This window comes from Ovis aries, chromosome 19 (genome assembly GCF_016772045.2).
Source record: "Ovis aries strain OAR_USU_Benz2616 breed Rambouillet chromosome 19, ARS-UI_Ramb_v3.0, whole genome shotgun sequence".
In the NCBI taxonomy this organism is placed as follows: domain Eukaryota; kingdom Metazoa; phylum Chordata; class Mammalia; order Artiodactyla; family Bovidae; genus Ovis; species Ovis aries.
The window spans coordinates 50,357,793-50,383,860 of NC_056072.1; the positions used below are offsets into that span (position 1 = coordinate 50,357,793).

The 26,068-nt window shown below is 40.0% G+C and overlaps 1 protein-coding gene across 8 annotated transcripts in view; it reads right to left on the bottom strand.

The window, feature by feature from the left end:
- RBM6 (RNA binding motif protein 6) overlaps positions 1-26,068 on the bottom strand; it is an 83,642-nt gene extending 57,574 nt beyond the window's left edge. For 2 of the 8 annotated variants that reach the window (XM_015102411.3, XM_060402535.1), the window contains exons 1-5: positions 25,995-26,068; positions 10,532-10,642; positions 5,316-6,594; positions 3,567-3,656; positions 1,953-2,022 (exon numbers count right to left, since the gene is read on the bottom strand). In XM_015102411.3, the coding sequence (XP_014957897.1) occupies positions 1,953-2,022; positions 3,567-3,656; positions 5,316-6,594; positions 10,532-10,575 (1,483 nt within the window). In that variant the 5' untranslated portion in view covers positions 10,576-10,642; positions 25,995-26,068. Of the gene's footprint in view, positions 1-1,952; positions 2,023-3,566; positions 3,657-5,315; positions 10,643-25,445; positions 25,618-25,994 lie in introns of those variants that run through there. The other 6 variants (XM_015102412.3, XM_060402533.1, XM_060402534.1 and 3 more) reach the window with 6 other exon arrangements.

Consider the following 26,068-nt stretch of genomic DNA (forward strand, 5'->3'; position numbering starts at 1 on the left):
GGCAGGCTACAGTCTATGGGGTCGCAGAGTCAACCCCACAGACTGACATGACTGAGCAACCAACACGTTCAACATTTTCATATATGCATATATTGTAAAAGAAATCAATCCTGGGTGTTTTCTGGAACGACTAATGCTAAAGCTGAAACTCCAGTGCTTTGACCACCTCATGCGAAGAGTTGACTCATTGGAAAAGACTCTGGTGCTGGGAGGGATTGGGGGCAGGAGGAGAAGGGGACGACCCAGGATGAGATGGCTGGATGGCATCACCGACTCGATGGACGTGAGTCTGAGTGAACTCCAGGAGTTGGTGATGGACAGGGAGGCCTGGCGTGCTGCGATTCATGGGGTCGCAAAGAGTCGGACACGACTGAGCGACTGAACTGAACTGAACTGATCACTTCATGTATTAAAATGGCAAGAAAAGGCAGAATTTCCTGAAAACTGATTTTTTTTTAAACTACTGTCCTGAATGATTTCACATTTGTATCAACGTCTCTGGTCTGCCAATTATGATTTTAATAGCTGCCAGAGCCAGAAAATTTAAGGACTTCCTCTGTGAACCCTACAGATCAATGTAGGTTTTACTCTGCTAATAAATCTGACAATACATGTAGAAAGTCAATGAGTACTAAAGAAATGAAGAATTAAAATTGCCGTTATTTAAATACCGAAACACATCTTTTTTCTAAATGCCAATACTTAACGAAAGTACAGTTCATGAAATAAGATCAAAGCTGAAGTTATTGCCCTGCGAGTCAAAAAGCAACTGAAGGCTATAAATTCTATTTTTAATTTTCAAAGTTAATAGTAAATCAGGAAAGTCTCTATGAGACACATACCCCTCATCCCCAAAAGAGTTGTGTTTGAGAACATACCTACTCTTAGTCATATTTCCACAAATTTAGAGCTGGTTATGTTTCAAACAAAGAAATAATTAGCTTTCTGAGAAATAATGCTCCTGAGTTCACTGTCAAATTACAGGAAAACAATTTCTGTACTTAACACAAACACCAGATTATTTCAAGCGCCAAAATTTTTGTGGACAGTTTTATTCTGTAAAACCAATCAGAAGAAGTAATCTAGTTAATGCAAAAATGTTATTCCATGGTGAACTGTTTAAAGGTAAACTATATACTCAAAAATATGGCTTGCTCTTACTTCAAGAGTTCTTTAACATGAATTACTAAAATTCTAAGACTTGTAAAAAAACTAATGCTCTACTTTCTTTAATTTAAAATAGATCACTTTAAAATTACCTTTATTTGTTTCATATTCGGGAGTCCTAAAAATACTGGTCCAATATCTTGAGTGTTTCACTTTCGACTACTTTTTCTATAATAAGGTTTGAAGAAACTGACCAAATTTGGTACTGTAAGATACTAGGAAGATATTCTGAAAATCCAATCTGTAGAGCAGAGGTCAAAAAGAAAGGTCTTCTGGATCTATTCATGGATTTCAACAAAATCCATGGTGCAGGACCCTGTCCTCAGAAAAAGACTAAAATCTCAAGAAACTACTCACTTGTACAATTTCTCTGGCAAGTTGAAAATTCCATGCTGAAGCAATGAAACGTAAAGTTTTACGTATAGTAAGGTAATTAAAATCTTACCTGGCTCAAACAGAAACATTCCACCACCATGAAGAACATCAGCAGCAAGTTTAATGATTTAATTGCATAAAATATATTTGGGGACAAATTCTACAACACTCACTTTGTATCTCATAGGCACTCAGAAGTATTGGAAAATACATCCTCATCACCCATGAGTGGACAAATATCCACAAAGAACTACAGCTAAGGGTATAGCTGGCTGTTGTTTGAAGGCATCAACAGGAGGCTTCTGGAAATCTTAATTGTGGTTTCTTAAAAAAAATTTGGAGGAACACAAGATGCAGAGATCTGACAGACTCTTCCTAACCCAAGGCTGCATGCAAGTCATGAAACTCACCTGTGTTATACTCCTTTAACTGCAAGTCCTTCACAGGCATGCCATCAGGAGTCCAAAAGGCATTAAGAATCTGTAAGAATATGGTATGCACACTAATGACACACATCATAATCAAATACTAAACATTATATTTCCCCTGCTGCTGCTAAGTCACTTCAGTCGTGTCCGACTCTGTGTGACCCCACAGACAGCAGCCCACCAGGCTCCCCCGTCCCTGGGATTCTCCAGGCAAGAACATTGGAGTGCGTTGCCATTTCCTTCTCCAATGCATGAAAGTGAAAAGTGCAAGTGAAGTCGCTCAGTCTTGTCTGACTCTTCACGACCCCATGGACTGCAGCCCACCAGGCTCCTCCGTCCATGGGATTTTCCAGGCAAGAGTACTGGAGTGGGGTGCCATTGCCTTCTTTATATTTCCCCTAGTGGTTTTTATTCTACAAACTTTAAAGCAATGGTTACTTTACAAAGGCCAAATTAAGCCAAGTACACTCCAGGCATTCCAAAACTATTCAATGAGTAGAACATAATTACTCAAAAATTCTCAAGTACAAAAAAACGGGAGAAGAGCATAACCTCAAGAGCTCAGGCTCTGAAATGAGACTGCCAGTATTCCCAGTCTCTCCTCCTCATGTGCTGTGCAACCTTTCAGCACCCAGAGTCTCATTTTCTAAACCTAAGATCATGCAATGAGCTCCTTCCTATCCAGGGCCATGGTCCCTGAACTCCCTCAGCCTGGTCAGCTCTTTTCCCCATTTTCAAATGGACTGTTCTCTCATTTGCATTCAGGCCTGGGCTCAAATGTCACTTCCTCAGTGATGTCTTCCCTACCTACCCAATCTAACACCACTTGCACCCAAGTGATGCTCTAAACCCTTACTTTAGTTTTCTTCAGAGCATTCATCGCTGCTTGAATTTTTTTTTTCTGCTTATTCTTTTTACTATCCATGGAAGCAGTGACTTTATAATGTTCACCACTGTATCACTCCATGCCTAGAACACTGCCTGGCATACAAAGGTGTGTCATTTTTGAATGAATGAATAGAGAGTACCTGTTTCATAGAATGTTGTGATAAATAAATGAACTTATGCTTTTAAGTATCACACAATGCCTAACACAGAGTAAAGCTCTGTTTGCTCTAGTGATGGTATATTCTGACCAAATTCTTCCATAAGGTCATCCATAATTTAGTTACCAAGTTCTTTAACATTGAGGAGTTAGAAAGTTCCCAGTTTTTACTATTATAAACAGCATCTTTATGTAAGCACTCCAACCCTCCTCCCTCCTACTTGGATTATCCCCTCAAGGATGATTATCAGGTCTGAGGACAACAATCACTTGTCGTATATAAATATATTACAAACCTCACCTCAGTGAGTACTCAGTAACTGGTGAAATATGAATGATCTCTATGGGATTATACTAAAGCTACTTTCCTGGTTTAGCTTCTGCTCTATAGGCAGGGAAAGGCTGGGTGAACGATAACCAAGATTTCCCTGAGGATTTCTTTGTACCTTCCTGTGAATCTACAATTTCTCAAAATAAAAAGTCTTTAAAATTTTTTAATTGACCAAAAAAGAGAAAGGAAAAGGAAAGAGAAAAAAGAACAAGACCCTTACCTCTTCCTTTGTGGCACTTTCAGGCACCCCATTTAATCGAATAAGCTTGCTTGGTTTCTCCTCACTTGGGCCAGTCCTATAATCTTGATCCTTGAATCCAAAGCAAAAAAACTTATTTCATAAAAAAATACATGTTATTGTACAAAATGCAACAACATGAAATACAGGTACTCAGGATAAAAAAAATCAAAATGACTTGCATCATATGAAGATATAAAAAGTTATAATTGTCTCTTTTTCTGAGTTCCAAAATTTGATTTTTTTTTTTTAAGTGGGATCTTACTGCCCCAACCAAGGACTGAACCTGGTCCCTGGCAGTGAAAAGGCAGAGTCTTAAGCACTAAACCACCAGGGAATTCCCCCCAAATTTTATTTCAAATCATTAGAATATAAGTGTTCTAAGACCCATGCTAATTGCAGGAATTTTGAAATAGTAAAGCAGAAAATGAAGAGAAACAACACTGAAAGGGACTTTTACAAACAGGGGGAAAAAAAAAATCAACTAGATTTTTAAAACTAGAATTTTCTTTTCCTGAATGAGAAAACAGCACATAAATAAAATCAGATGTCATTTATCAAAGATGTTACCTATAAACAATCTTCAGAACAAAATCAAAAGGTGTCATCTGATGATATAACGTAACAGTACAAAATCAGAGAAATCTGCATTTTCCATATGCACAGAAGTCTCAGCTCTGATTCTCCTCCATTTCAAGTTATAAAAAGGGTTTAACCTTTGGGAAAAAAGTCTCCTACAACTACTTGACCACACCTACTGTCCAAGCATAATTACAAATAGTGTCCTCTTTTACTCTTGAAAGTGTCCTGACTTGAATAATAAATTATATGGCCATCTAGTTCTAACATTCTCAAAATCCATTTTTTAACCAAATATCTAACCAGCTTGTCTTAGAATTACTGTCCAAAATAACAGAAACTGCAATAGAGATGGGTAACACCTATTTTTAAAGGTAATGTTTTCAATGTCCAACTGCAACATAATTCTAAGATTATATGTACATTATATATTAGACATACAGAAAATCAACATTTAAGTCAATTAAGTTAGCTTCAATATTTGCAACATTAACACTGCCTCCTCCTAACTAGGTATTTTCTATCTCTTATCCTACATATTCTCTAAATGATTTTAAGAAAATGAACCCCAAACAGCCACAAGGCCTGACTACGTAAGAGACGAGAGAACCAACTCCCAAAGACAAATACTTTCTAACTAAATTATCCCACGGCATTTAAATTAGTACCATCAAGCGAGATAATGAAGAGATACACATCAAAAATATGATCTGAACTGAGGGCCCTTTCTCTAGAGATGTACACTCCACTTGTGACTATAAATCTTGCTTTTTAATGGCTGTATAAAGTAAGACCCAGGACTAACGGACTCTATACATCATCCTTCAGAAAAGTCTTATGAAGAAGCAAAACTCAACAAAGCAATCCAGGGCTTCCCTAGTGGCTCAGTGGTAAAGAATCCACCTGCCAATGCAGGAGATATGGGTTCAATCCCTGATCTGGGAAGATCCCACATGCCACAGAGCAACTAAGCCCATTCATACAACTGCTAAGTCTGTGCTCTAGAGCCCGGCAGCCCTAACTAAAGAGTAGCCCCTCGCTCTCCTCAACTAGAGAAAAGTCCGCACAACAACAAAGACCCAGCACAGCCAATCAATAAGTAAATAAATAAAACCTTAAAAGACAAAACAGTAGACCACTCTATTAACATACCTGAAGGTCCCGTTGGGCATCTTGGGAAGTTTTGCCCTCAGGAAAAGACTTGCTCTGGCCATAGCCAAATATTTGGCTTCCAGGCAGTCTGTGATCCACATCACAGTACTCCATGCTTCTGTAATCAGTGTCCTGACGGCCAAGAAAGTCCAGACCACCTTCTTCTTTAAACATATCAGCATCTGAGCTCTGTTGTTCACCTCCAGAATGCTGAGACTTGTCCTGGTCTTGAAGAGGACTTTGGCTGTTCTCAAAGTCTGGTGGAGATGCATGGTCAAAGGCTACACCTTGTTTTTCTCCTTCTCCCGTTTCTGAATGCTCATATTCTCCCTTCTGAATGCCAAAAGCAGGTCTTTCCGTTGTATGGTCATGTGCAGATTCTTCTCTCTTGTTCACATTCATACCAGAATGTTCTCTGTTTTGTGTGGAGGGCTGAACGTAATCCAAAATATCTGGATCCGCAGAGGGCATCTCCCTATCTTTAAATTCCATACAAGGTCCTCCTTCTCTGCCCCTAAAATCCTGATCAGTCCTGGATCGGTGTCTACCTCTGAAATCCGCATGTGGTATATTCCTGTCCCTAAAGTCTAGATCACTAGTACTTGAACCTCGGCCTCTAAAGTCCACTTGGGTTCCGTCTTTGTCCCTGAAGTCCAAATCAGATACATCTCTATTTCTAAAATCAGAACGGGACTGATCTCTGCCCCTGAAATCCAAGTCTGATAAATCCCTTCCCCTAAAATCTGCATGGGCTCCATCCCGCCCTCTAAAATCTAAGTCATAAGTGCCCCGGCCCCTGAAGTCAGGAGGAGGAGCGTCCCTACCTCTAAAGTCACCAGTATGAGCCTCCCTGTCTCTGTAGTTCATGTGAGGTGTCTCCCTGCCTCTGTAGTCCAGAGAAGTACCGTCTCCACCCCGATAGTCCATAGGTGGCCCTTCTCTATCCCGAAGGTCCCCAGAATGGATGTCCCTACCTCTGAAGTCCAACTGTGATGAATCTCTGCTCTGGAAATCAGAAGATGAAAAATCTCCCCCCCTGAAATCATGTCCATGGCCCTCCCCTCCTCGATAGTCACCATGCTGTCCGTCTCTAGCTCCATAGCTGAAAGAATGCTCCTCTACATTTGCAAAGGGAGGCCCCGAATGCCCCTGGAAATCAAAGGGAAGTGAATCTCTGCCAGGAAAGTTGCCAGAGTGTCTCTCTTGAGCATGACTCTTAAGGGGAGGAGGAGGATAATCCCTGTTCCACCCGGGAGCAAACCTTTCTTCTTGGCTCCCACTGTAGAAACAAAGACAGTGTTATTCATATTGTCCAGAGAGTTTGAAATCTACACACCAGCATATTCTTCTCTAATCACAGCACATTCTTCTGTAAACATTTTTTTTTTTTTTGGCAGAGTTCTGTAACAAGGTCCTAGATCTGCAGAAAACAGCAATGTTTTGCTATTTTAAGACGAAGTGGCGGAGTAAACTTTTAAGTTCCCATTTCAGAACACGAGGAAAGTCAACACAAGGTTTTCAACATGACTGCTGCAGAAAAAGCTTTCACCCAGTCCTGCAACAGGGAAAATCCGCAACACCAGATAAGCTAGCAATGGTGACACTCTACAAAAATTTCCATTTCCTACAGCCAGGGAGCTTAGAATTCCAAGATCAACACGATGATTCCTATATATCAGAAAAATCAATGCGCTATAAATTTTATACAGTAGGTTTCAGGATGTGTCTTCCTCATTGGTGCAAATAAGAGTAATATTCCAAAATATCTGATTGACAGCTACAGAGTGGACACCACCCAATCAGAACAGATGCAGGCCCAAAATGAAGAAAACACTGGCTGTAAGCCACTAGTTGGAGTACGCTGGTGTTCACCAGCTGAGCATCACCCCTGGCTGCATCTAAACCCCAGTTCCACAGTGGCTCCGCCTAGAAGTGCTCTCACCTGGGTCCTATTATTAACTACTCAAGGGTATCTCAGAAGGCAGCATGAATCACGCCACACAGCATGTGTAAGTTGGCCAAACCAAGCAACAGCATCCAGGAGCTTAATGCTAAAAGGGACCTAGAGAGAGCATTAGGCTTTCATGCTTTATCCCCAGGTCCCAAATGAAGAAGCTGATTTTTTAGATTCTAATGCCTCATCTAATTTTTCATGGTAATACAATATATTTTAAAACACATTATTAAATTCACATTCTCAGTTTACAGAACTCAAGACATAAATGAGAACTGGCCCTATCTTTCACACTACCTAGCACCAGACCATTTTATATGTTTTGACTTTGGTAAAAGACAGGGAATTTAAATAGGCAATTAAGTACCTAGGATCTTGAGCTTGAAGGGGAGAGGAGGGCATAAAAAAGGAAAACAAAAAATGATCTGAATGGTTACCTGCTATTCAGCAGCAAAACAAAAGTATTAAGAGATCAAGTTCCTCTCAGAAAATACAGCTTCTATTATATGACCCTCTGAACTCAGACTACACTGCTATAGAAAGACTCAACAGACAACTGCTTCTGGGTCACTCAGTTCAAGAGCAACAGTTACAATGCCAAACCCTTTCCTGGAGTAATAGAAATTTAACAATAGTAACCGAAACAGTAGAATGATCCATATTTAATAGATTTTCAGAACATAACTTCCATTAGCTTCATTAACACAAAAATATTAACATTATTTATGTGTATGGGGTTCATCATAAGAGAAGCAAGGTTAAATGTGCTTCATAAATAATACAACTTAACGCTAAAATTAAGACACTACCACTAGTTCTAGTGTCACCCGCATTTAAAATCACTCAAATCCCAATAGTTAGCTTGTAGGAAGACTTAAGCCTAAGCAGACATTCATGGGCTGAGCGCTGAGCTATCTAAATCTACATGTTCTCTGACCAAAACACATACAGCACTGTCTTTGAATATTACCCTAAGAATTACCTTACCAGGTAAAACTGAAATCAAATACATCTACAGTAATCACTATACTAGGGTTCTCAGAACTGTATTTTATGTAGACTATTCAAGAAACAGTTCTACTAGTTATAAAACAGTGGTGGCTATGAAAATCATTTTCAACCAAATTTTTAAGACAAGTTGTTAAAATAAATACAAAATCATTTTCCTGCAAAATACCTTTTTTCACCCAAATTAGTCCCCTCCCCAAAGTTATGCTATATAAACTATGCCTCTCTCTGGTCAAAGACCTTAAAAAATGGCATGTAATGACTTATATTTAAACTAAAATTAAGGTGGGGAAATACAATTTTATATAATAGATTCAAAGAAAAAAATGTTCTGAAAAAAATTTTTCAGTGATGCAATAGAGCTGAAGTTATTTCTTTAGCTCTGAAGGCTCAGTGTAAACAGCCTTATGCAGAAAATAATTATCCATAAATATAAGTAAAAGAATAGATTTTTAAACATTAAAGTACAAACACACTAATCTAGATTAGGGATCTGCACATTTGTTCCATGAAGAGTCAGACAGTAATTACATTAGGCTTTACAGTTTCTGTCACAACTATTCAACTCTGCCCCTGCAACATGAAAGCAACTATCAACAATTTGTAAACGAATGATCAGGGCTATGTTCCAGTCAAACAAAAACAAGCTGCAGTCTGTTGACCACTGATCTAGACCTTAATTTTTTTAAAGGAAAAACATAACCAGCATCACTGCTGCTGCTAAGTTGCTTCAGTCGTGTCCAACTCTGTGTGACCCCACAGACGGCAGCCCACCAGGCTCCGCCATCCCTGGGATTCTCCAGGCAAGAACACTGGAGTGGGTTGCCATTTCCTCCTCCAATGCATGAAAGTGAAAAGTGCAAGTGAAATCACTCAGTTGTGTCCGACTCTTAGCGACCCTATCGACTGCAGCCTACCAGGCTCCTCCGTCGTCCATGGGATTTTCCAGGCAACAGTACTGGAGTGGGGTGCCACTGTCTTCCCTGAACCAGCATCACTACCACTGCTTTAAAGATTGCTAAGCAGAAAGTAAAGATCCCTATATTCACGAAACTAGCTTTACTAAGTGTTATATGGATTTACTTTTAAACTTACTTTTCTACCTAAATTTTCCATGGGAACCCCAAACTTCAGAATAATAAAATAACTGCTGAATTTGCACAGGAAGATCCTGCAGACTGCCAGTTCAAAAGAAAACTTACTTGTAACAAAAGTTTCAATTAGAGCATAAATTTTTTTTTTTTTTTGGCCATGCCACAGAGACTTGTAGGATTTTAGTTCCCCGACCAGGGACTGAACCCAGGCCCCTTGGCAGTGAGAGCATGGAGTTCTAACCATTTGGACTGCCAGGGAATTCCCTGGAGCATAAATATTTTTTAATGTATAACTTTAAAAGTAAGATTTCTTTGCCATACACAAACTACAGCCGTAAGTCATATTCCTATAGCATTTCATTAACTGAAAACACAATGCAAAAGTTTTAAAAATATCATCATCAGTGTTTATTACACTGGCTATAAAAAATTCACTCCCTATAAATCTATGATATAATTCATTTACAACTATGAATGGTACCATCTTCTCCACTTATCAAATCAATAATATAATTCACTTTATTGAACTATAAATTCAATATTTTATATAATTTTATTGTATAGAAAGAATGTAATTCATTCTGCCTACAAATGTATAATATAATTCATTTACAACTATTGAATGGTACCACGTTCTCCAGTTATCTTTGTACCCAGTAACCCCTAAAATTGTAATGTAGCTTAGGAAACTGCATTAAGTAAATAAATTTTTCTTCCTCACAACTATTTCTGGTGGCTGAAATACAATGTGTCATAGGAAAGACAGCGCTCTGGATTCTAGACATAAATTACTGAACTTAATGAAACATTCACATTCATTTATAAACACTTATATACATTTTTACTAGCTTTCCTTATTAGTTGAGTACATATTACTTTCCTAAAAAAGATAAAAAATATTTTTTTAAAAACTGGGGGATTTTTTGTTAATATTTAAAAAATGCTAATACACAAAATACTTGGCATGCTAGGTATTCACTCTGACGATCACTCTAGAAATGACTAGAAAAACTTTAAGTAGTTTCTATTTTTAAAAATCAGAAAAAAAAATCAAAGGTATTTCTACACAAAGAAAATATCCCTCTTTATAGTAGGCCATAAATGTTATACAGTATCTACATTGTTATAAGACATTTCGATATTCAAATTTTAAGACTTACCGAAAAGGTCCTGTTCTGTTAGCAGATCGAGAATCCCCCCACATCTCTTTCTATGTCAAGAGGGCCCAATAAGTAGATCCTTTTGCTACCAAACTCTGGTTATAGCAGTACCTGTACAAAACAAACCACAACAAATGAGTATGTGGGTACATGTAGTAAAGACTAAACCAATTTACTCCTGTTTGGCTTATCAGGGACCACATCAGCAAGGATATTTTTAGAAGTCACTTTTAAACATTTATATATTAATTTACAGCAACAAAAACACATTTTAAATTTAAATTTAAAAAAGGGCACCATCAATCACTCAAAGTACTAAGAATGCTTCATAAAACATTTCTTAAATTTTCCAGCACCCATTCTTTTGGAAAAAGCACCCATTCTTATTCCTTTTTGGAAACAGCACCTTACCATGTTTATTTACTACCCTCAGTCCACATGGCTGATCCTACACTATTCAGCCTGGCCAGTCAGAATAATCTGTTACACAGTGATTGCTCTGAAGATGAGCATGTAACCTATGACTAAGAAGTCCTCATAAGACCTGCACTCCAGCTACTGAAAAAGAGGCAAACTTTTTTTTGGTCACACGGCACTGCCTGTGGCATACCAGTTCCTCATCTGAACCCTGGCCCGGGCAGTGAAGAGCCAAGTCCTGACCACTGAACCACCAGGGAATTCCCAAAAGGAGGCAAACTTTTATAACCTTGGATTTGGCAATGATTTCTTACCATGACAACAAAAGAAAAAAAGGATAAAGTAGACTTGATCAAAAATGAAAACTTTTCTGCATCAAAAATGAAAACTTTCTTGAGAGTACCCTATCAAGAGAGTGAAAACACAACCCACGTCAGCAAAAACAGCAGACTATGAAATTCCAAAGCCTCCACAGAAACGTTAAAAAATAAGCAGTCTGAACCAACTTTGTCCAGCCTTTAGAAAACAGTCAAAGCTTTACGATGACCAAATGAATGCTCAATGAAGCAAAAGTCATCCTCAAAATAATCAGAAAGTTTTGGGTGAACCCTGACCCACCCCTCACCTCAGCATGGCAGTGGTTTTTGTCTTGAAGCAGTGGCAGCCCACTTTCCCAGCTCCCTCCCTTAAACCAAAGGGAAAAGTGATTTGTAAATAACTATGTACTTCTGTTCTAGTAATGTTCTGTTCTGTAGGGGGTAGAAGCTAAAGGACTGATGCAAGGTACCTGCCTCTGTTTTACCTGACAGAACTCTGGGGGGAAAAGCGGTGGGCACTGCTAATAAAACTAAAAAAGCAGACTCACAGATACGGGAGAAGCAGCGGCGAAAATACTGTGAGAAGTCAGACATTTCCGAGGCAATATACATGTGAAAAAATTTAGAATGTCACAAGCACACTCAGGCAAGACACATGAGTTCACCTGGACTTACATCCTAGCTTTACTCACCACAGGGCCCCTTCTACTTATTGCTGTGCTGCATCTACTGGGGGTCTAGGCAGCTGAGGTGGCAGCCTTGTCTGCAGGTTCAGGTCTTGGTGGTGATAGTAAATAGGTAAATGAGGGTTTTGACGGCTGAAGTAAAAAGTAACTCCACATGAACAGTGCTTGAACAGGGGTCATTCTCTAAGAGACAACAAGCATCACATTAAGCTATGGACTACAATCCAGTGACACCCTTCTCATGGATTCCCTTAACTTTCAGCTTTACAAGCACACTCCCCCAGAACATAAAGAAGAAGTTTGGTTCCTTGGAAACCAACCAGTGGGTTTGGGAAAGCCTCCCCATTGCAGGTCAGCAGCCTTTAAGGTTAGAACCATGATGACTCTTTTCGAGCTTCCTCTGCCTTTGATTCTTGATTAATAAAAAATTCTTGGCAAACACTTTGAGTCCATCCTGCACAGGTCCAAGAAATCGACCTCTAGCAGCACAATATCAAAACCCGGGGCCATCCCTCTTAAATCATGACCTAAGTTCCAAACGCCAACAAAGCAGAACCGGGGGTCCCATTCCATTAGTTTTAGCTGTGGTCTACAGCAGGCCTGTTCCTGCTTTAAGCACTCTAATTTTTCCAAGGTAAATGCTTTGGAGCAAACAGGACACTCAGCTATAGCATCAAGGGGTCACAACAGGCAGGGATTGGTGTGAGCATCTACCCAACTAAGATCCAACTATGAGTTTTTAAACAGCAGCAACTTTAATACGCCCTTTTGGAGCTACAACTAGTGGCTACTGGAAGTATCCTTGCCACCTACCCCCTACAAATTCTCATTAAAAAAAAAAAATGAAATGTATTCATTTCAGTTACAAGGCCTTGAAAAGACTGCTTCTCAGTTGTGATAGTGGTTTTTCAGGCTTCCTCTCCAGAACCATGCTTTGCCTACCATCATACCACATTCAAAAGTTAAAATTGAAAGTGGATCTACATAAATGTAGAAGCTAAACTATAACGCTTCTAAAAGAAAATATAGGGAATTCCCTGGCGGTCCAGTGGTTAAGACTTGGCACTTTCACTGAGGGAGCCCAAGGTCAATCTCTGGTTGAAGAACAAAGATGTCAAAAGCCAAATGGCCAAGCGAAAAAAAAAAAAAAAACCACCAAGATGGTATCAGCAAAGACTTCTATAAAGGAACCAGAAAGCATTAATCATAAAGAAAAATATAAAAGTTAAAATTTGTTCTTCAAAAGACACTGAAAAATGAATAGGTAAACTACAGAACAGGGAGTAAATATTTTAACACATGTCTGACAAATGCTCACTATTATTAGTCATTAAGGAAACAGATTAAAACCACCGATACACACCCATAGAACAGCTAAAATTAAAAAGACTTACAAAATCAAATATACAAGGATTTCCAGCAATCAGAACTCATACACTACTCAAACGACCGCAAAATGGTACAACCAGTTTAGAAACTGGTCTGAGAAATACTACTCATGACCCAGCAATTGAACTTCTAAGTATCTGCTTAAGATACACGAAAACAAAAGACCGGTAGAAAACTGTTCACAACAACTTTATCTCTAATAGCTTTAAAAAAAAGAGAGAGGACAACCCAAAGTCTTCACTGGGCGATGACATAAACGCTGTTTGGTGTCCGAAAGGGGATCCTCCCTGGGGTAGTGTATTTCACTTAGATGCTGCTGCTGCTAAGTCACGTCAGTCGTGTCTGACTCTGTGCGATCCCATAGACAGCAGCCCACCAGGCTCCCCCGTCCCTAGGATTCTCCAGGCAAGAACACTGGAGTGGGTTGCCACTGCCTTCTCCAATGCTCGAAGGTGTAAAGTCAAAATGAAGCCGCTCAGTCGTGTCCGACCCTCAGCCACCCCATGGACTGCAGCCTGCCAGGCTCCTCCATCCATGGGATTTTCCAGGCAAGAGAACTGGAGTGGGGTGCCATTGCCTTCTCCGATTTCACTTAGATATCAAATGGAAAGGTGACTTTTTGATAAAATGAGAGAAGCATTAGTAAGAAAGAGAAGTGAAAGTGACTCAGTCGTGTCTGACTCTTTTCAACCCTATGGACTATATAGTCTGTGGAATTCTCCAGGCCAGAATACTGGAGTGGGTAGCCCAACCCAGGAATCAAACCAGGGTCTCCTGCATTGCAGGTGGATTCTTTACCAACTGAGCTACCAGGGAAGCCCCCATTAAGGGGAGGTGGAAATGAAGAATCAATAAAAACCTATTTTTTAAAAATTATTTTTAAAATTTTGAAATACATTTAAGTTTACCATTTTACAGTTAAGAGGGATTAAGTACATTTATAGTGTTTTGCAACTTTTATCCCCATCCATCCAAGCTTTTTTCATCTTGTAAAACCAAAACTCTGTAGCCATTAAACAGTAACTCCCCACTCCTCTCTTAACCCAGTCCTTGGCAACCACCATTCCACTTTGTCTATATAGTTTTGACTACTCTAAGTATCTCTTAATTCTAGCGGAATTAAAGAGTATTTCTTCTTTCACGACTGGCTTTTTTTACCTGGCATAATGTCTTCAAGGTTCATACATATTATAGCATCTATTGGAATTTCATTTCCTTTTAAGGCTGAATAATAATTCCACTGTGTACACATACTATATTTTACCTACTCATCCACTGATGGACATTTGGATTCTCCCATCTTTTGGATAATGTTAACAATGAGCATGCACATACAAATATCTGAGATCAGTTCTTTTGGAGATATATACACCCAGAAGCAGAATTGATGGATCATATGGCAATTCTAGTTTTAATTTTTCAAGGAACCACCATACTATTTTCCACAGCAGCTACATCATTTTACCTTCCCACCAACAGTGCGCAAATGGTTCTGTTATGGACTGAATTGTGTCCCCCACAGCTTCAAGCCTAACTGCGAATGTGACTGTATTTGGAGACGTGGCCTTTGAGGAGGTAATTAAGGTTGACAGAGGCCACAAGGGTGGGGCCCAAATTCAACAGGACTGGTGTCAGCAGAAGAGACACCAAAAATGCATGCACAGGGAAAAGCTAATGTGAGGACATGGCCAGGAGAGGGCCTTCTGCAAGTCAAGGAGAGAGGCCCCACCAAAACCTAACCCTGCTCATGCCCTGATCTTAGACGTCAATTTCCAAACTGCAAGAAAATCATTTTTCGTTGTTTAAGCCACCTAGTCTATGGTATTTTGTTATGGCAACCCTAACAGAATGATACAAGTTCCAGTTCATCCACATCCTCACCAACACTTACTATTCTGGGTTTTTTTTGTATTTTAGTAACAGCCATTCTAATGGGTGTGAAGTGGTATCTCACTGCGGTTTTCATTTGCATTTCCTTTATCATTAATGATGCTGAGCATCTTTTCACATACTTACTAGCCATTTTACATCCTCTTTGGGAGAAATGTCTATTTAAGTCCTTTGCCCATTTTTTGATATAGGTTATTTGTTGCTGTTGTTGAGTTTAGGAGTTTTCTACATATTCTGAAAATTAATCCCTTACCAGGCATGTGATTTGCAAATATTTTCTCCCATTTTATGAGTTGCCTTTTACCTTGTTGACAGTATTCTTTGAACACAAAAGTTTTAAATTTTAATGAAGTCCAATTTGCCTATTTTTCCTTTTGCTAACTGTGCCCTTGGTGTCATATCCTTTAAAAGATCATTGTCAAATCCAACACGTAAAGCTTTCCCTTTCAGTTTTCCTCTAAGAATTTTAAAGTTAATAGTTCTTACATTCAGGAGCAAGATCCATTCTTAAGAACAGCATTTGTTGAAGGCAAAGGTCTGCATATTGATTTGTTAAAAAAATACACAAGTCCACAATCTTCCTGGAATGTTTTTGTGTACGAAGATTAAAGACTACTCTGAAGACTCTACCCTTACCTTGTTCTATCACTATCATTTAATTATTTTTTTTTTAAATATTTGGCTGCACCACATCTTAGTTACAGCACAGGCTCAGCTGCTCTGTGGAATGTGGGATTTTAGTTCCCTAATCAGGAATTGAATCCACGTCCCCGGCATTGCAAGGCAGATTCTAAACCACTGGACCAGCGGCAAAGTCCCTTAACTCCTTTTTTTGACCTATATTACCACCCTGCTTTTGTTCGTAAGCATACTCCAGTCTCTCTCATATAACCCCCCACCCCAATACAAAACCTTTAAACATCAGTTGACTAAATAAATGAATGTCCACCAAATATGCTAACTAGGCTCTATTATGTTCCCTAGCACTGTTCATGATGCTGTCCCTGGGTGCTATAGACTATACTGAATGTGTGTCTCTCCAGAATTCATGTTTAAGTTCTAATCTCTGACTTGATGGTAACTGAAGATAGGGCCTTTAGGAGGTAATTAGGTCATGAGGGTAGAGCCCTTAGGAAACGGGTTAATGCTCTTCTAAGAAGGAATATGCAGGTCAGGAAGCAACAGTTAGAACTGGACATGGAACAACAGACTGGTTCCAAATAGGAAAAGGAGTACGTCAAGGCTGTATATTGTCACCCTGCTTATTTAACTTCTGTGCAGAGTACATCATGAGAAACGCTGGGCTGGAGGAAACACAAGCTGGAATCTAGATTGCCGGGAGAAATATCAATAACCTCACATATGCAGATGACACCACCCTTATGACAGAAAGTGAAGAGGAACTAAAAAGCCTGTTGATGAAAGTGAAAGAGGAGAGTGAAAAAGTTGGCTTAAGGCTCAACATTCAGAAAACAAAGATCATGGCATCTGGTCCCATCATTTCATGGGAAACAGATGGGAAACAGTGGAAACAGTGGAAACAGCGTCAGACTTTATTTTGGGGAGATCCAAAATCACCGCAGATTGTGATTGCAGGCATGAAATGAAAAGACGCTTACTCCTTGGAAGAAAAGTTATGACCGACCTAGACAGCATATTCAAAAGCAGAGACATTACTTTGCCGACTAAGGTCCGTCTAGTCAAGGCTATGGTTTTCCAGTGGTCATGTATGTATGTGAGAGTTGCACTGTGAAGAAAGCTGAGCACTGAAGAATTGATGTTTTTGAACTGTGGTGTTGGAGAAGACTCTTGAGAGTCCCTTGGACTGCAAGGAGATCCAACCAGTCCATTCTGAAGGAGATCAGCCCTGGGATTTCTTTAGAGGGAATGATGCTGAAGCTGAAACTCCAGTACTTTGGCCACCTCATGCGAAGAGTTGACTCATTGGAAAAGACTCTGATGCTGGGAGGGATTGGGGGCAGGAGGAGAAGGGGACGACCCAGGATGAGATGGCCGGATGGCATCACTGATGGCATCACTGAGTGAACTCCGGGAGTTGCTGATGGACAGGGAGGCCTGGCGTGCTGCGATTCATGGAGGCGCAAGAAGTCGGACACGACTGAGCGACTGAACTGAACTGAACTGAAGAAGGAATAAAAGAGAGTGCTCTCTCTCTCTGTACCATGTGAGGATACAGCAAGAAAGCAGCTGTCTGCAAACCAAAAGGATCTCACCAGGAACCAAACTGTCTGGCACCTTAATTTGAAACTGCCCTGCCTCTGGAACTGTGAGAAATAAATTTGTTATTAAGTCACCCAATCTAGGGTATTTTGTTATAGCAGTCCAAGCTAAGACACTGGCCAGTCCTGTCCATTCCCAATTTAATCACTATCACTACCATCTCTACGATTATAATTTCCACATCTCCATCTCTAGCTTAGACTTTCCTATAAAGTCCAAATGTCTGCCAGAAATGGCCACTTGGCCATCCTACAGGGATCTCAAGTTCATGCATAAATTAAGACTTCACTACTGTTAGGAGACATTTAAACACTTCATTAGAGCCGCTTTTTCTTATGAAGAGAAATTTTCCAGATTTTAAATATTCTTATATCCTCACCCCTTACATCAGCAAATTACAATCAGGTTCCTAGTTTAAAAGTGAATTCTATAAGATAGCAAAGTGAGTTTTATAAGATAGCCCAGTGTGGCAGTGAAGGGACAAGAGGGCAGTCTCTGGACCTACTGTGCTAGTGGGGTTCACAGCTCGACTGCTGGGAGGGAAATTATGGCTTGGCCACAAGGTATGTCCTTAAGCAAGTGATTTAACTTAATGCCTCACTTTACTTATCTGTAAAAATCCGGAATAAAGATAATGTCTACTTCATAGTTATCAGGAAAAAATGACAGTGCAAATTCACTAGAGCAGTGCCTGATAAATAAATTGCTCAGTAAATGTTAGTACTATTTTAAGAGTTTATTTCAAACATCATTGGGGCTTAGAATGTTCCCACTGATGCAGACTCATTTGGCTAAATGACTGACATTAAGGTTTGATTTGCCATAAATTTAAATGCAGACATTTTCCATAAATTAAATAATCAGTTTCAAGATTTTGTCAACTATATATTTAAAGCAGACATGTAATATATTATGCCAGAAAATACATCCTTCGCAGCCATCTATGACAGAAGTGTTAAGATGTCAACTTACAAATGTACAAAGTGGTAAACAATTTTTTCAAAATTTTAAGGGTGAAAAAATTTTTAATCCTTTTAGATGCTGCTGCTAAGTCACTTCAGTCGTGTCCGACTCTGTGCAATCCCATAGACGGCAGCCCACCATGCTCCCCCGTCCCTGGGATTCTCCAGGCAAGAACACTGGAGTGGGTTGCCATTTCCTCCTCCAATGCATGAAAGTGAAAAGTGAAAGGGAAGTCGCTCAGTCATATCCGACTTTTAGCGACCCCATGGACTGCAGCCTACCAGGCTCCTCCAACCATGGGATTTTCCAGGCAAGAGTACTGGAGTCGAGTGCCATTGCCTTCTCCGAATCTATTTAGATGGTTCAAGGGAATTTCACGACCACTGGCCTAAGTGAATGTGTTTTAAAGTCAGACTGCCTGGGTTTGGATTCAAACTGGCAATTCCCAGATGGCCCAGTGGTTAGGACTCCATGCTTCTAATGCTGAGACTATAGCTTCAATCCCTGGTCAGGTAACTAAGATTCCGCATGCCTCTCAGCACAGTTGAGGGGAGAAGGAAGAAAAAATTCAGCTTTCTGTGTATCTTTGGTAAGTTATATTTAAATTCTATATGCCTTGACGCTCTCCTTCTACACAACGGGAATAATAGTGGTACCTACTTCATATGATTACTATAAAGAGTAAATGAGATCATGCATAAGAAGAAGTATATTGATAGTAACATTATTATTATATGAATGAGCCAAACACTGAAAAGAATCCAAATGTCCATCAACAGGCAGATGAATGAACAAATGTGATATACTCATAAAAAGGAATGCAACATGGAAGAACCTCAAAAAAATTATAAGTGAAAGAAGCCAGATATCCCAATTGTATGAAGTTACATAAAAACATAAAACTACAGAGGCAGAAAGCAGATTAGTGGATGCTAGGACTTGCAGTTAGAGTGGGAAGTGGAGATTAACAACAAACAGAAAGTTGGGAATGTTTTGAGGTGTTGGAAACATTCTAAATCTGAATTGTGGTGATGACTGCATCAAACTCAACAGCTACAGCCTGTGAATTTTATGATATATAAGTCATGCCTCCAAAAATTTTTTTGAAAAATTTAAAGCAACAATGTATTAAATATTATTATTATTGCTACTATGCTCAGGTGTTTAAAATCACAATCACATTAAGCTGGAAGGGACCTTTCTGAGTATGTCTACCTCTGAAACAATAATAAAGGCAAGAATAGTTGAGTATTGACTCTGCCACAGTTATGTATTTTACATGGGTTCTCTCATTTAATCATCACAGGTCCTCCATGAGGTAAATTCTGTTACAATCCCCACTTCACAGACTCTAAAAATGAGACTCAAATAGTTTGAGAGGCTTGTCCCAAAACAGTATAACTAATATGAGGAAAAGCAAACTCAAGACCATCTGATTCCAAAGCCCATTCTAAAATTCCTATGAAATTTCATAGGTCTCTGAATAGCCTTGAAAAAGAACATAACTGGAGGATACTCACTTCCCAATTTCAAACTTACTATAAATTTACAGTAATCAAAACAGTGTGGTACTGGTATAAGGACATACAGAACAATGAACTAGAGACCTCAGAAATAAACTCTCACATACATGGTCAAGTTATTTTCAACAAGGGTCCCAAGACCATTCAAAGGAAAAAAGACAGTTTTTTCAACAACTGATCACAGGGAAACTGGAAATCCACATGCAAAAGAATGAAGTGCGACTCTTGCCCAGCTATGCCAAAAAGGGTTTAAAGACCTAAATCTAAAATTTAAAACTCTAAAACTCAGAAGAAAACAAACCAGAAGCTTCAGGCATTGGATTCGGCAGTGATCTCTTGGATATGACATCAAAAGCAGAGTCAACAAAAAAAAATACACAAACTGGAATTCATCAAAATTAGAATGTCTGTGTTACAAACAACATCAGTAAGAGAATAAAAAGACAACTCATGAATGGGAGAAAATATTTGCAAACCATGTATCTGATAAGGGATTAATATCCAGAATTACAGAAAACTAAAACTCAACAACGAAAGACAACCTGATTCAAAAATGAGCAAAGGACTTGAATAAACATTTCTTCAAAGACACACAAATGGCCAATAAACACATAAAAAGACTCTCAACATCATTAACAATTAGAGAAATGTAAATCAAAATTACAAGATAACCACTTTATACCCATTAAGATGGCTATTAAAACAAAACCAAACGAAACTAACAGAAGCTAGTGAAGGTGTGAAGAAATGTGAACCCTGTGCATTGCTGTTAGGCACGTACAATGTATGCAGCCACCGCATAAAACATACAGCAGTTCCTCAAAAATTTAGAACAGAATTATCATATGATCCAACAATTCCAATTCTTTTGGGTATAAACCCAAAAAGAAATGAGAGCAGAGACTCAAGTAGATATGTGCACCCCTCCAAGTTCATTGCTGCATTATTCACAACAGCTCAAAGGTGGAACGTGGAAACAACCCAGTGCCTATCAACAGATGAGAAGATAAAGTTAATGTAATATATACATACAATGAAATACTATTCAGCCTCAGAAAGGAATGCAATTCCGATAGCTATAACATGGATGAACCTTGGAGATATTCTAAGTAAAATAAGCCAGTCATGAAAAGACAAACATTGTATAATTTATGGTTCTATGTATATGGAGTACTTCAGTCCAGTTCAGTCACTCAGTCTTGTCCGACTCTTTGCGACCCCATGAATCGCAACATGCTAGGCCTCCCTGTCCATCACCAACTCCCGCAGTTCACTCAAACTCACGCCCATCGAATCAGTGATGCCATCCAGCCATCTCATCTTCTGTCGTCCCCTTCTCCTCCTGCCCCCAATCCCTCCCAGCATCAGTCTTTTCCAATGAGTCAACTCTTCGCATGAAGTGGCCAAAGTACTGGAGTTTCAGCTTTAGCATCATTCTTTCCAAAGAATACCCAGGACTGGTCTCCTTTAGAATGGACTGGGTGGATCTCTTTGCAGTCCAAGGGACTCTCAAGAGACTTCTCCAACACCACAGTTCAAAAGCATCAATTCTTCAGTGCTCAGCTTTCTTCACAGTCCAACTCTCACATCCATACATGACTACTGGAAAAACCATAGCCTTGACTAGATGGACCTTTGTTGGCAAAACAATGTCTCTGCCTTTGAATATGCTATCTAGGTTGGTCATAACTTTTCCTCTAAGGAGTAAGTGTCTTTTAATTTCATGGCTGCAATCACCATCTGCAGTGATTTGGGAGCCCAAAAAAATAGTCTGATACTGTTTCCACTGTTTCCCCATCTATTTCCCATGAAGTGATGGGACCAGATGCCATGATCTTCATTTTCTGAATGTTGAGCTTTAAGCCAACTTTTTCACTCTCCTCTTTCACTTTCATCAAGAGGCTTTTAGTTCCTCTTCACTTTCTGCCATAAGGGTTGTGTCATCTGCATATCTGAGGTTATCGATATTTCTCCCGGCAATCTTGATTCCAGCTTGTGCTTCATCCAGCCCAACGTTTCTCATGATGTACTCTTCATATAAGTTAAATAAGGAGGGTGACAATATACAGCCTTGACATACTCCTTTTCCTATTTGGAACCAGTCTGTTGTTCCATGTCCAGTTCTAACTCTTGCTTCCTGATCTGCATATAGGTTTCTCAAGAGGCAGGTCAGGTGGTCTGGTATTCCCATCTCTTTCAGAATTCTTTACAGTTTATTGTGATCCACACAGTCAAAGGCTTTGGCATAGGCAATAAAGCAGAAATAGATGTTTTTCTGGAACTCTTGCTTTTCCATGATCCAGCAGATGTTGGCAATTTGATCTCTGGTTCCTCTGCCTTTTCTAAAACCAGCTTGAACATCTGCAAGTTCACAATTCACATATTGCTGAAGCCTGGCTGGGAGAATTTTGAGCATTACTTTACTAGCATGTGAGATGAGTGCAACTGTGCGGTAGTTTGAGCATTCTTTGGCATTGCCTTTCTTTGGGATTGCAATGAAAATTGACCTTTTCCAGTCCTGTGGCCACTGATGAATTTTCCAAATTTGCTGGCATATTGAGTGCTGCACTTTCACAGCATCATCTTTCAGGATTTGAAATAGCTCCACTGGAACTCCATCACCTCCACTAGCTTTGTTCATTGTGATGTTTTCTAAGGCCAACTTCACTTCACATTCCAGGATGTCTGGCTCTAGCTGAGTGATCACACCATCGTGATTATCTGGGTCGTGAAGATCTTTTTTGTACAGTTCTTCTGTGTATTCTTGCCACCTCTTCTTAATATCTCCTGCTTCTGTTAGGTCCATACCATTTCTGTCCTTTATCAAGCCCATCTTTGCATGAAATGTTCTCTTGGCATCTTTAATTTTCTTGAAGAGATCGCTAGTCTTTCCCATTCTGTTGTTTTCCTCTATTTCTTTGCATTGATCGCTGAGGAAGGCTTTCTTATCTCTCCTTGCTATTCTTTGGAACTCTGAATTCAGATGCTTGTATCTTTCCTTTTCTCCTTTGCTTTTCACTTCTTAGGACAGGCAAAATTCAGAGAGACGGAAAGTAGGATGGTGGTTGCCATGGGAAGAGGTGGGGAGAATGGGAAGCTATTGTTTAATGGGCACAGAGGTTCAGTCTGAGAAGATGAAAATGTTCTGAAGCTGGATGGTAATGATGGTTGCACCGACATGTACATTTTAAAACAGTCAAAATAGCTAAGAAAAAGGGAGGCAGAAGGAAGAGATGGAGGGACTACTTCACACCCATTCAAGTGGTTACTGTACAAAAAAACTCAGAAAATAACAAGTGTTGGGATGTGGAGAAATCGGACCCCTTGCGTATTACTGGCGGGAACATAAACTGATGTAACTGCTGTGGAATACAGTATGGTGGGTATTCAAAAAGCTATCCACAGAATTATCATATGACCCAATTCTGGGCATATATGCAAAGATATTGAAAGCAGGGGCATGAAGAGATATTTGTATACCCACGTTCACAGCAGCATTATTTACAATCGCCAAAGGTGGAAACCCAACTGTCTAGCAAGTGAACAGGTAAGTCAAATGTAGCCTATACATAGCAACTGAGTATTGTTCAGCCTTAAAAGGGAATGTAGATGTCAATTACATCTCAACTTTTTTTTTAATTAAAAAAAAAAAGGAATGAAGTTTGGATATACGCTACGACATGAATGAACCTTAAAAAACATTCTTTTACCTGAAAAAAAGTCAGACATGAAGGGATAATTATTGTATGATTCCACTTACACAGGGTACCTAGAACAGGCAAATTCAGACAGACAGAATACAGATCAGAGGTTACCAGGGACTAGAGGGAAGGGGCAAGGGAGTTACCTGCTTAATGGTTAGAGTTTCTGTTTAAGGTGAAGAAAAAGTTTTAGAAATAGATGTAGTGATGGTTTCATTACATTGTGAATGTAATTCATGCACTGAATTGTATGTGAATTTTACATACAGAAATGGATTAAATGGCAAATTTCATTACAATATATGCAACAAAACATATTTATCACAACTTTGTAAAAAAAAAAGTACTGTAATACATGAAAAAACATCGAATTAGACACCTTAAATGGGTGAAATGTATGATGTGAGAATTTTATCTCAACAAAAAATTTTTTTCTTTTTAATTTTTTGGCTGCACCACATGGCATGTGGACTCTTAGTTCCCACACCAGGGATGGAACCTGCACCCCCTGCACTGGAAGCATAGAGTCCTAACCACTTAACTGCCAGGGAAGTGACAAAAATTTTTTTAAAAGGTAACAGTGGCAGCTAACACTTAGTGAACACTTTCCTCACACCAGGCACCATCCTAAAAGGATTACGTAAACCTCACAACAACCTTCAAAGTGGCTGCATTTCTTAACCTCATTTCACACATGAGGAAACTGAAGTTAGGTAACTTGTTCAATGTTGCTCAGTTAGTAGAGGAGTCAACAGTTCAAACCCTATCAATTTCTAGAGCTCCTACAGTTCCTATCAGTGTGATAGGAAGGTTATAAAAGGTACCCAATAGATGCCCCCTAAGAGAATGAAATGAACAACTACTGTGGAAGTCTAGCAGAAAAGTCTATCCTAAGCAAGCTGACTCCATGATTTATGATCTTTAAAAATTTCAGAATTTTCCAACAGTTTTTTAATCTTAATACAATTTTGAGTTAGACTATTAACACATTATTTTATGTATTTAAACACTGGCAGAAAAGTATAACCTTGCCCATGTTATCTTCAATAACACAGGAGCATTCACTTTGTAACCTCTCCATTGACAATTCTCCTATGAAAGGCTACAAAAAAACTAGGCTCCCAAAGGCAACAAAAGTAAACCCAATTCTGGTAACAGAAATAAATGAAGAGGAATGCTACAGATGTCCAAAAATAGCCTATCCTGAACAGCCTATCCTATGGGCTAGGTACCTGGTTAGATACTAATTAACCAGGCAAGGTTCAGGTGCAATTTTTGTGTGTTTCACTAAAATGGTAACATACCATTAGACACTACTTGTCCTACCCTCACTTATCAGTTCTTGAAACCTCTCCCTATAGACCTCACAAGTCTGCTGATGTTGACATTATTAAACCATTCACAGTGGCGGCACTACTCAACAGGAAGTTGAAAGCTAACAAACTGAGGGCACAATCCAGAGTTCAGGAAAATGAACCAGGTGACCGGGCGCATCAGAGTCTACTAAACTCCATCTAGATCCCGCAGCTCTGATATTCACAAGCAAACCTGGAATGTGCAAAAAATACAATTACCTTTACAGTTTACCCTACAAAATAAGACCTTTTCCTTTATTAAAAAAAAAAAAAAAAATGCACGCCCAGAGTTAAGCCCAGTAGCACAAGATCAATTCTAAAGTTAAGAGAAAAACAGACTTACTGATATACCACTAAAAGGAATCTAAAGAGTGTATAATACGAGGAAATAACCCTGTCCTCCCACATTCGCCCAACTGGCACAGGACCCACCAGACCACTCCCCGGGATCCAGGTTCTACAGCCAGGCGCGCTGGGCTCCGAGCTCTCGCGCCCTGTTGTCCGGCCGAGCCCACTCCGGTCTGTCCAGGTCTGAGGGCGAAGCTACGGGCTAACCACAAGAAAAGCTCCCTCTCGAGCGATGCCTCACAAGTGGATCAGATTCCTGCAAATGCAGGGGGAAAAAGGAGGAAGAAAGGGCCGCCTGCCTGCAGCCCCTCGGACCAAGAGCACCCAACCGCAACCACGCGCAAGCCACGGACCCCCGAAGCCGGCGGCCCCGAGACGGGACCGGTAATTCCACCGCCAGGCCGGGCCCCGCCCCGGGCCCGCGACCGTTCTGGGGCGTTCCTCCCGTGGGCGGCGCCTCCCTCACCACACCGCCACTTGACTCTCTTCTTCGTGAGGGAGGCCGCGGCCGCCCCGCGACACCGAAGCCGCAGCTTCCAGGCCGCGCGAGCCCGCTACGTCCAAAGCGGCCGGGCAGGCCGGCTCCTTCCCCGCTGGCTCCCGCACGCCCTCTCTACCACCCCAAGCCCTTACCGAGGCAGCGCGGCCTCCGCGGCCCGCTCCTCCTAATCCTCAGCCGCCGCCACCGACCCAGCGCCGCGGAGACC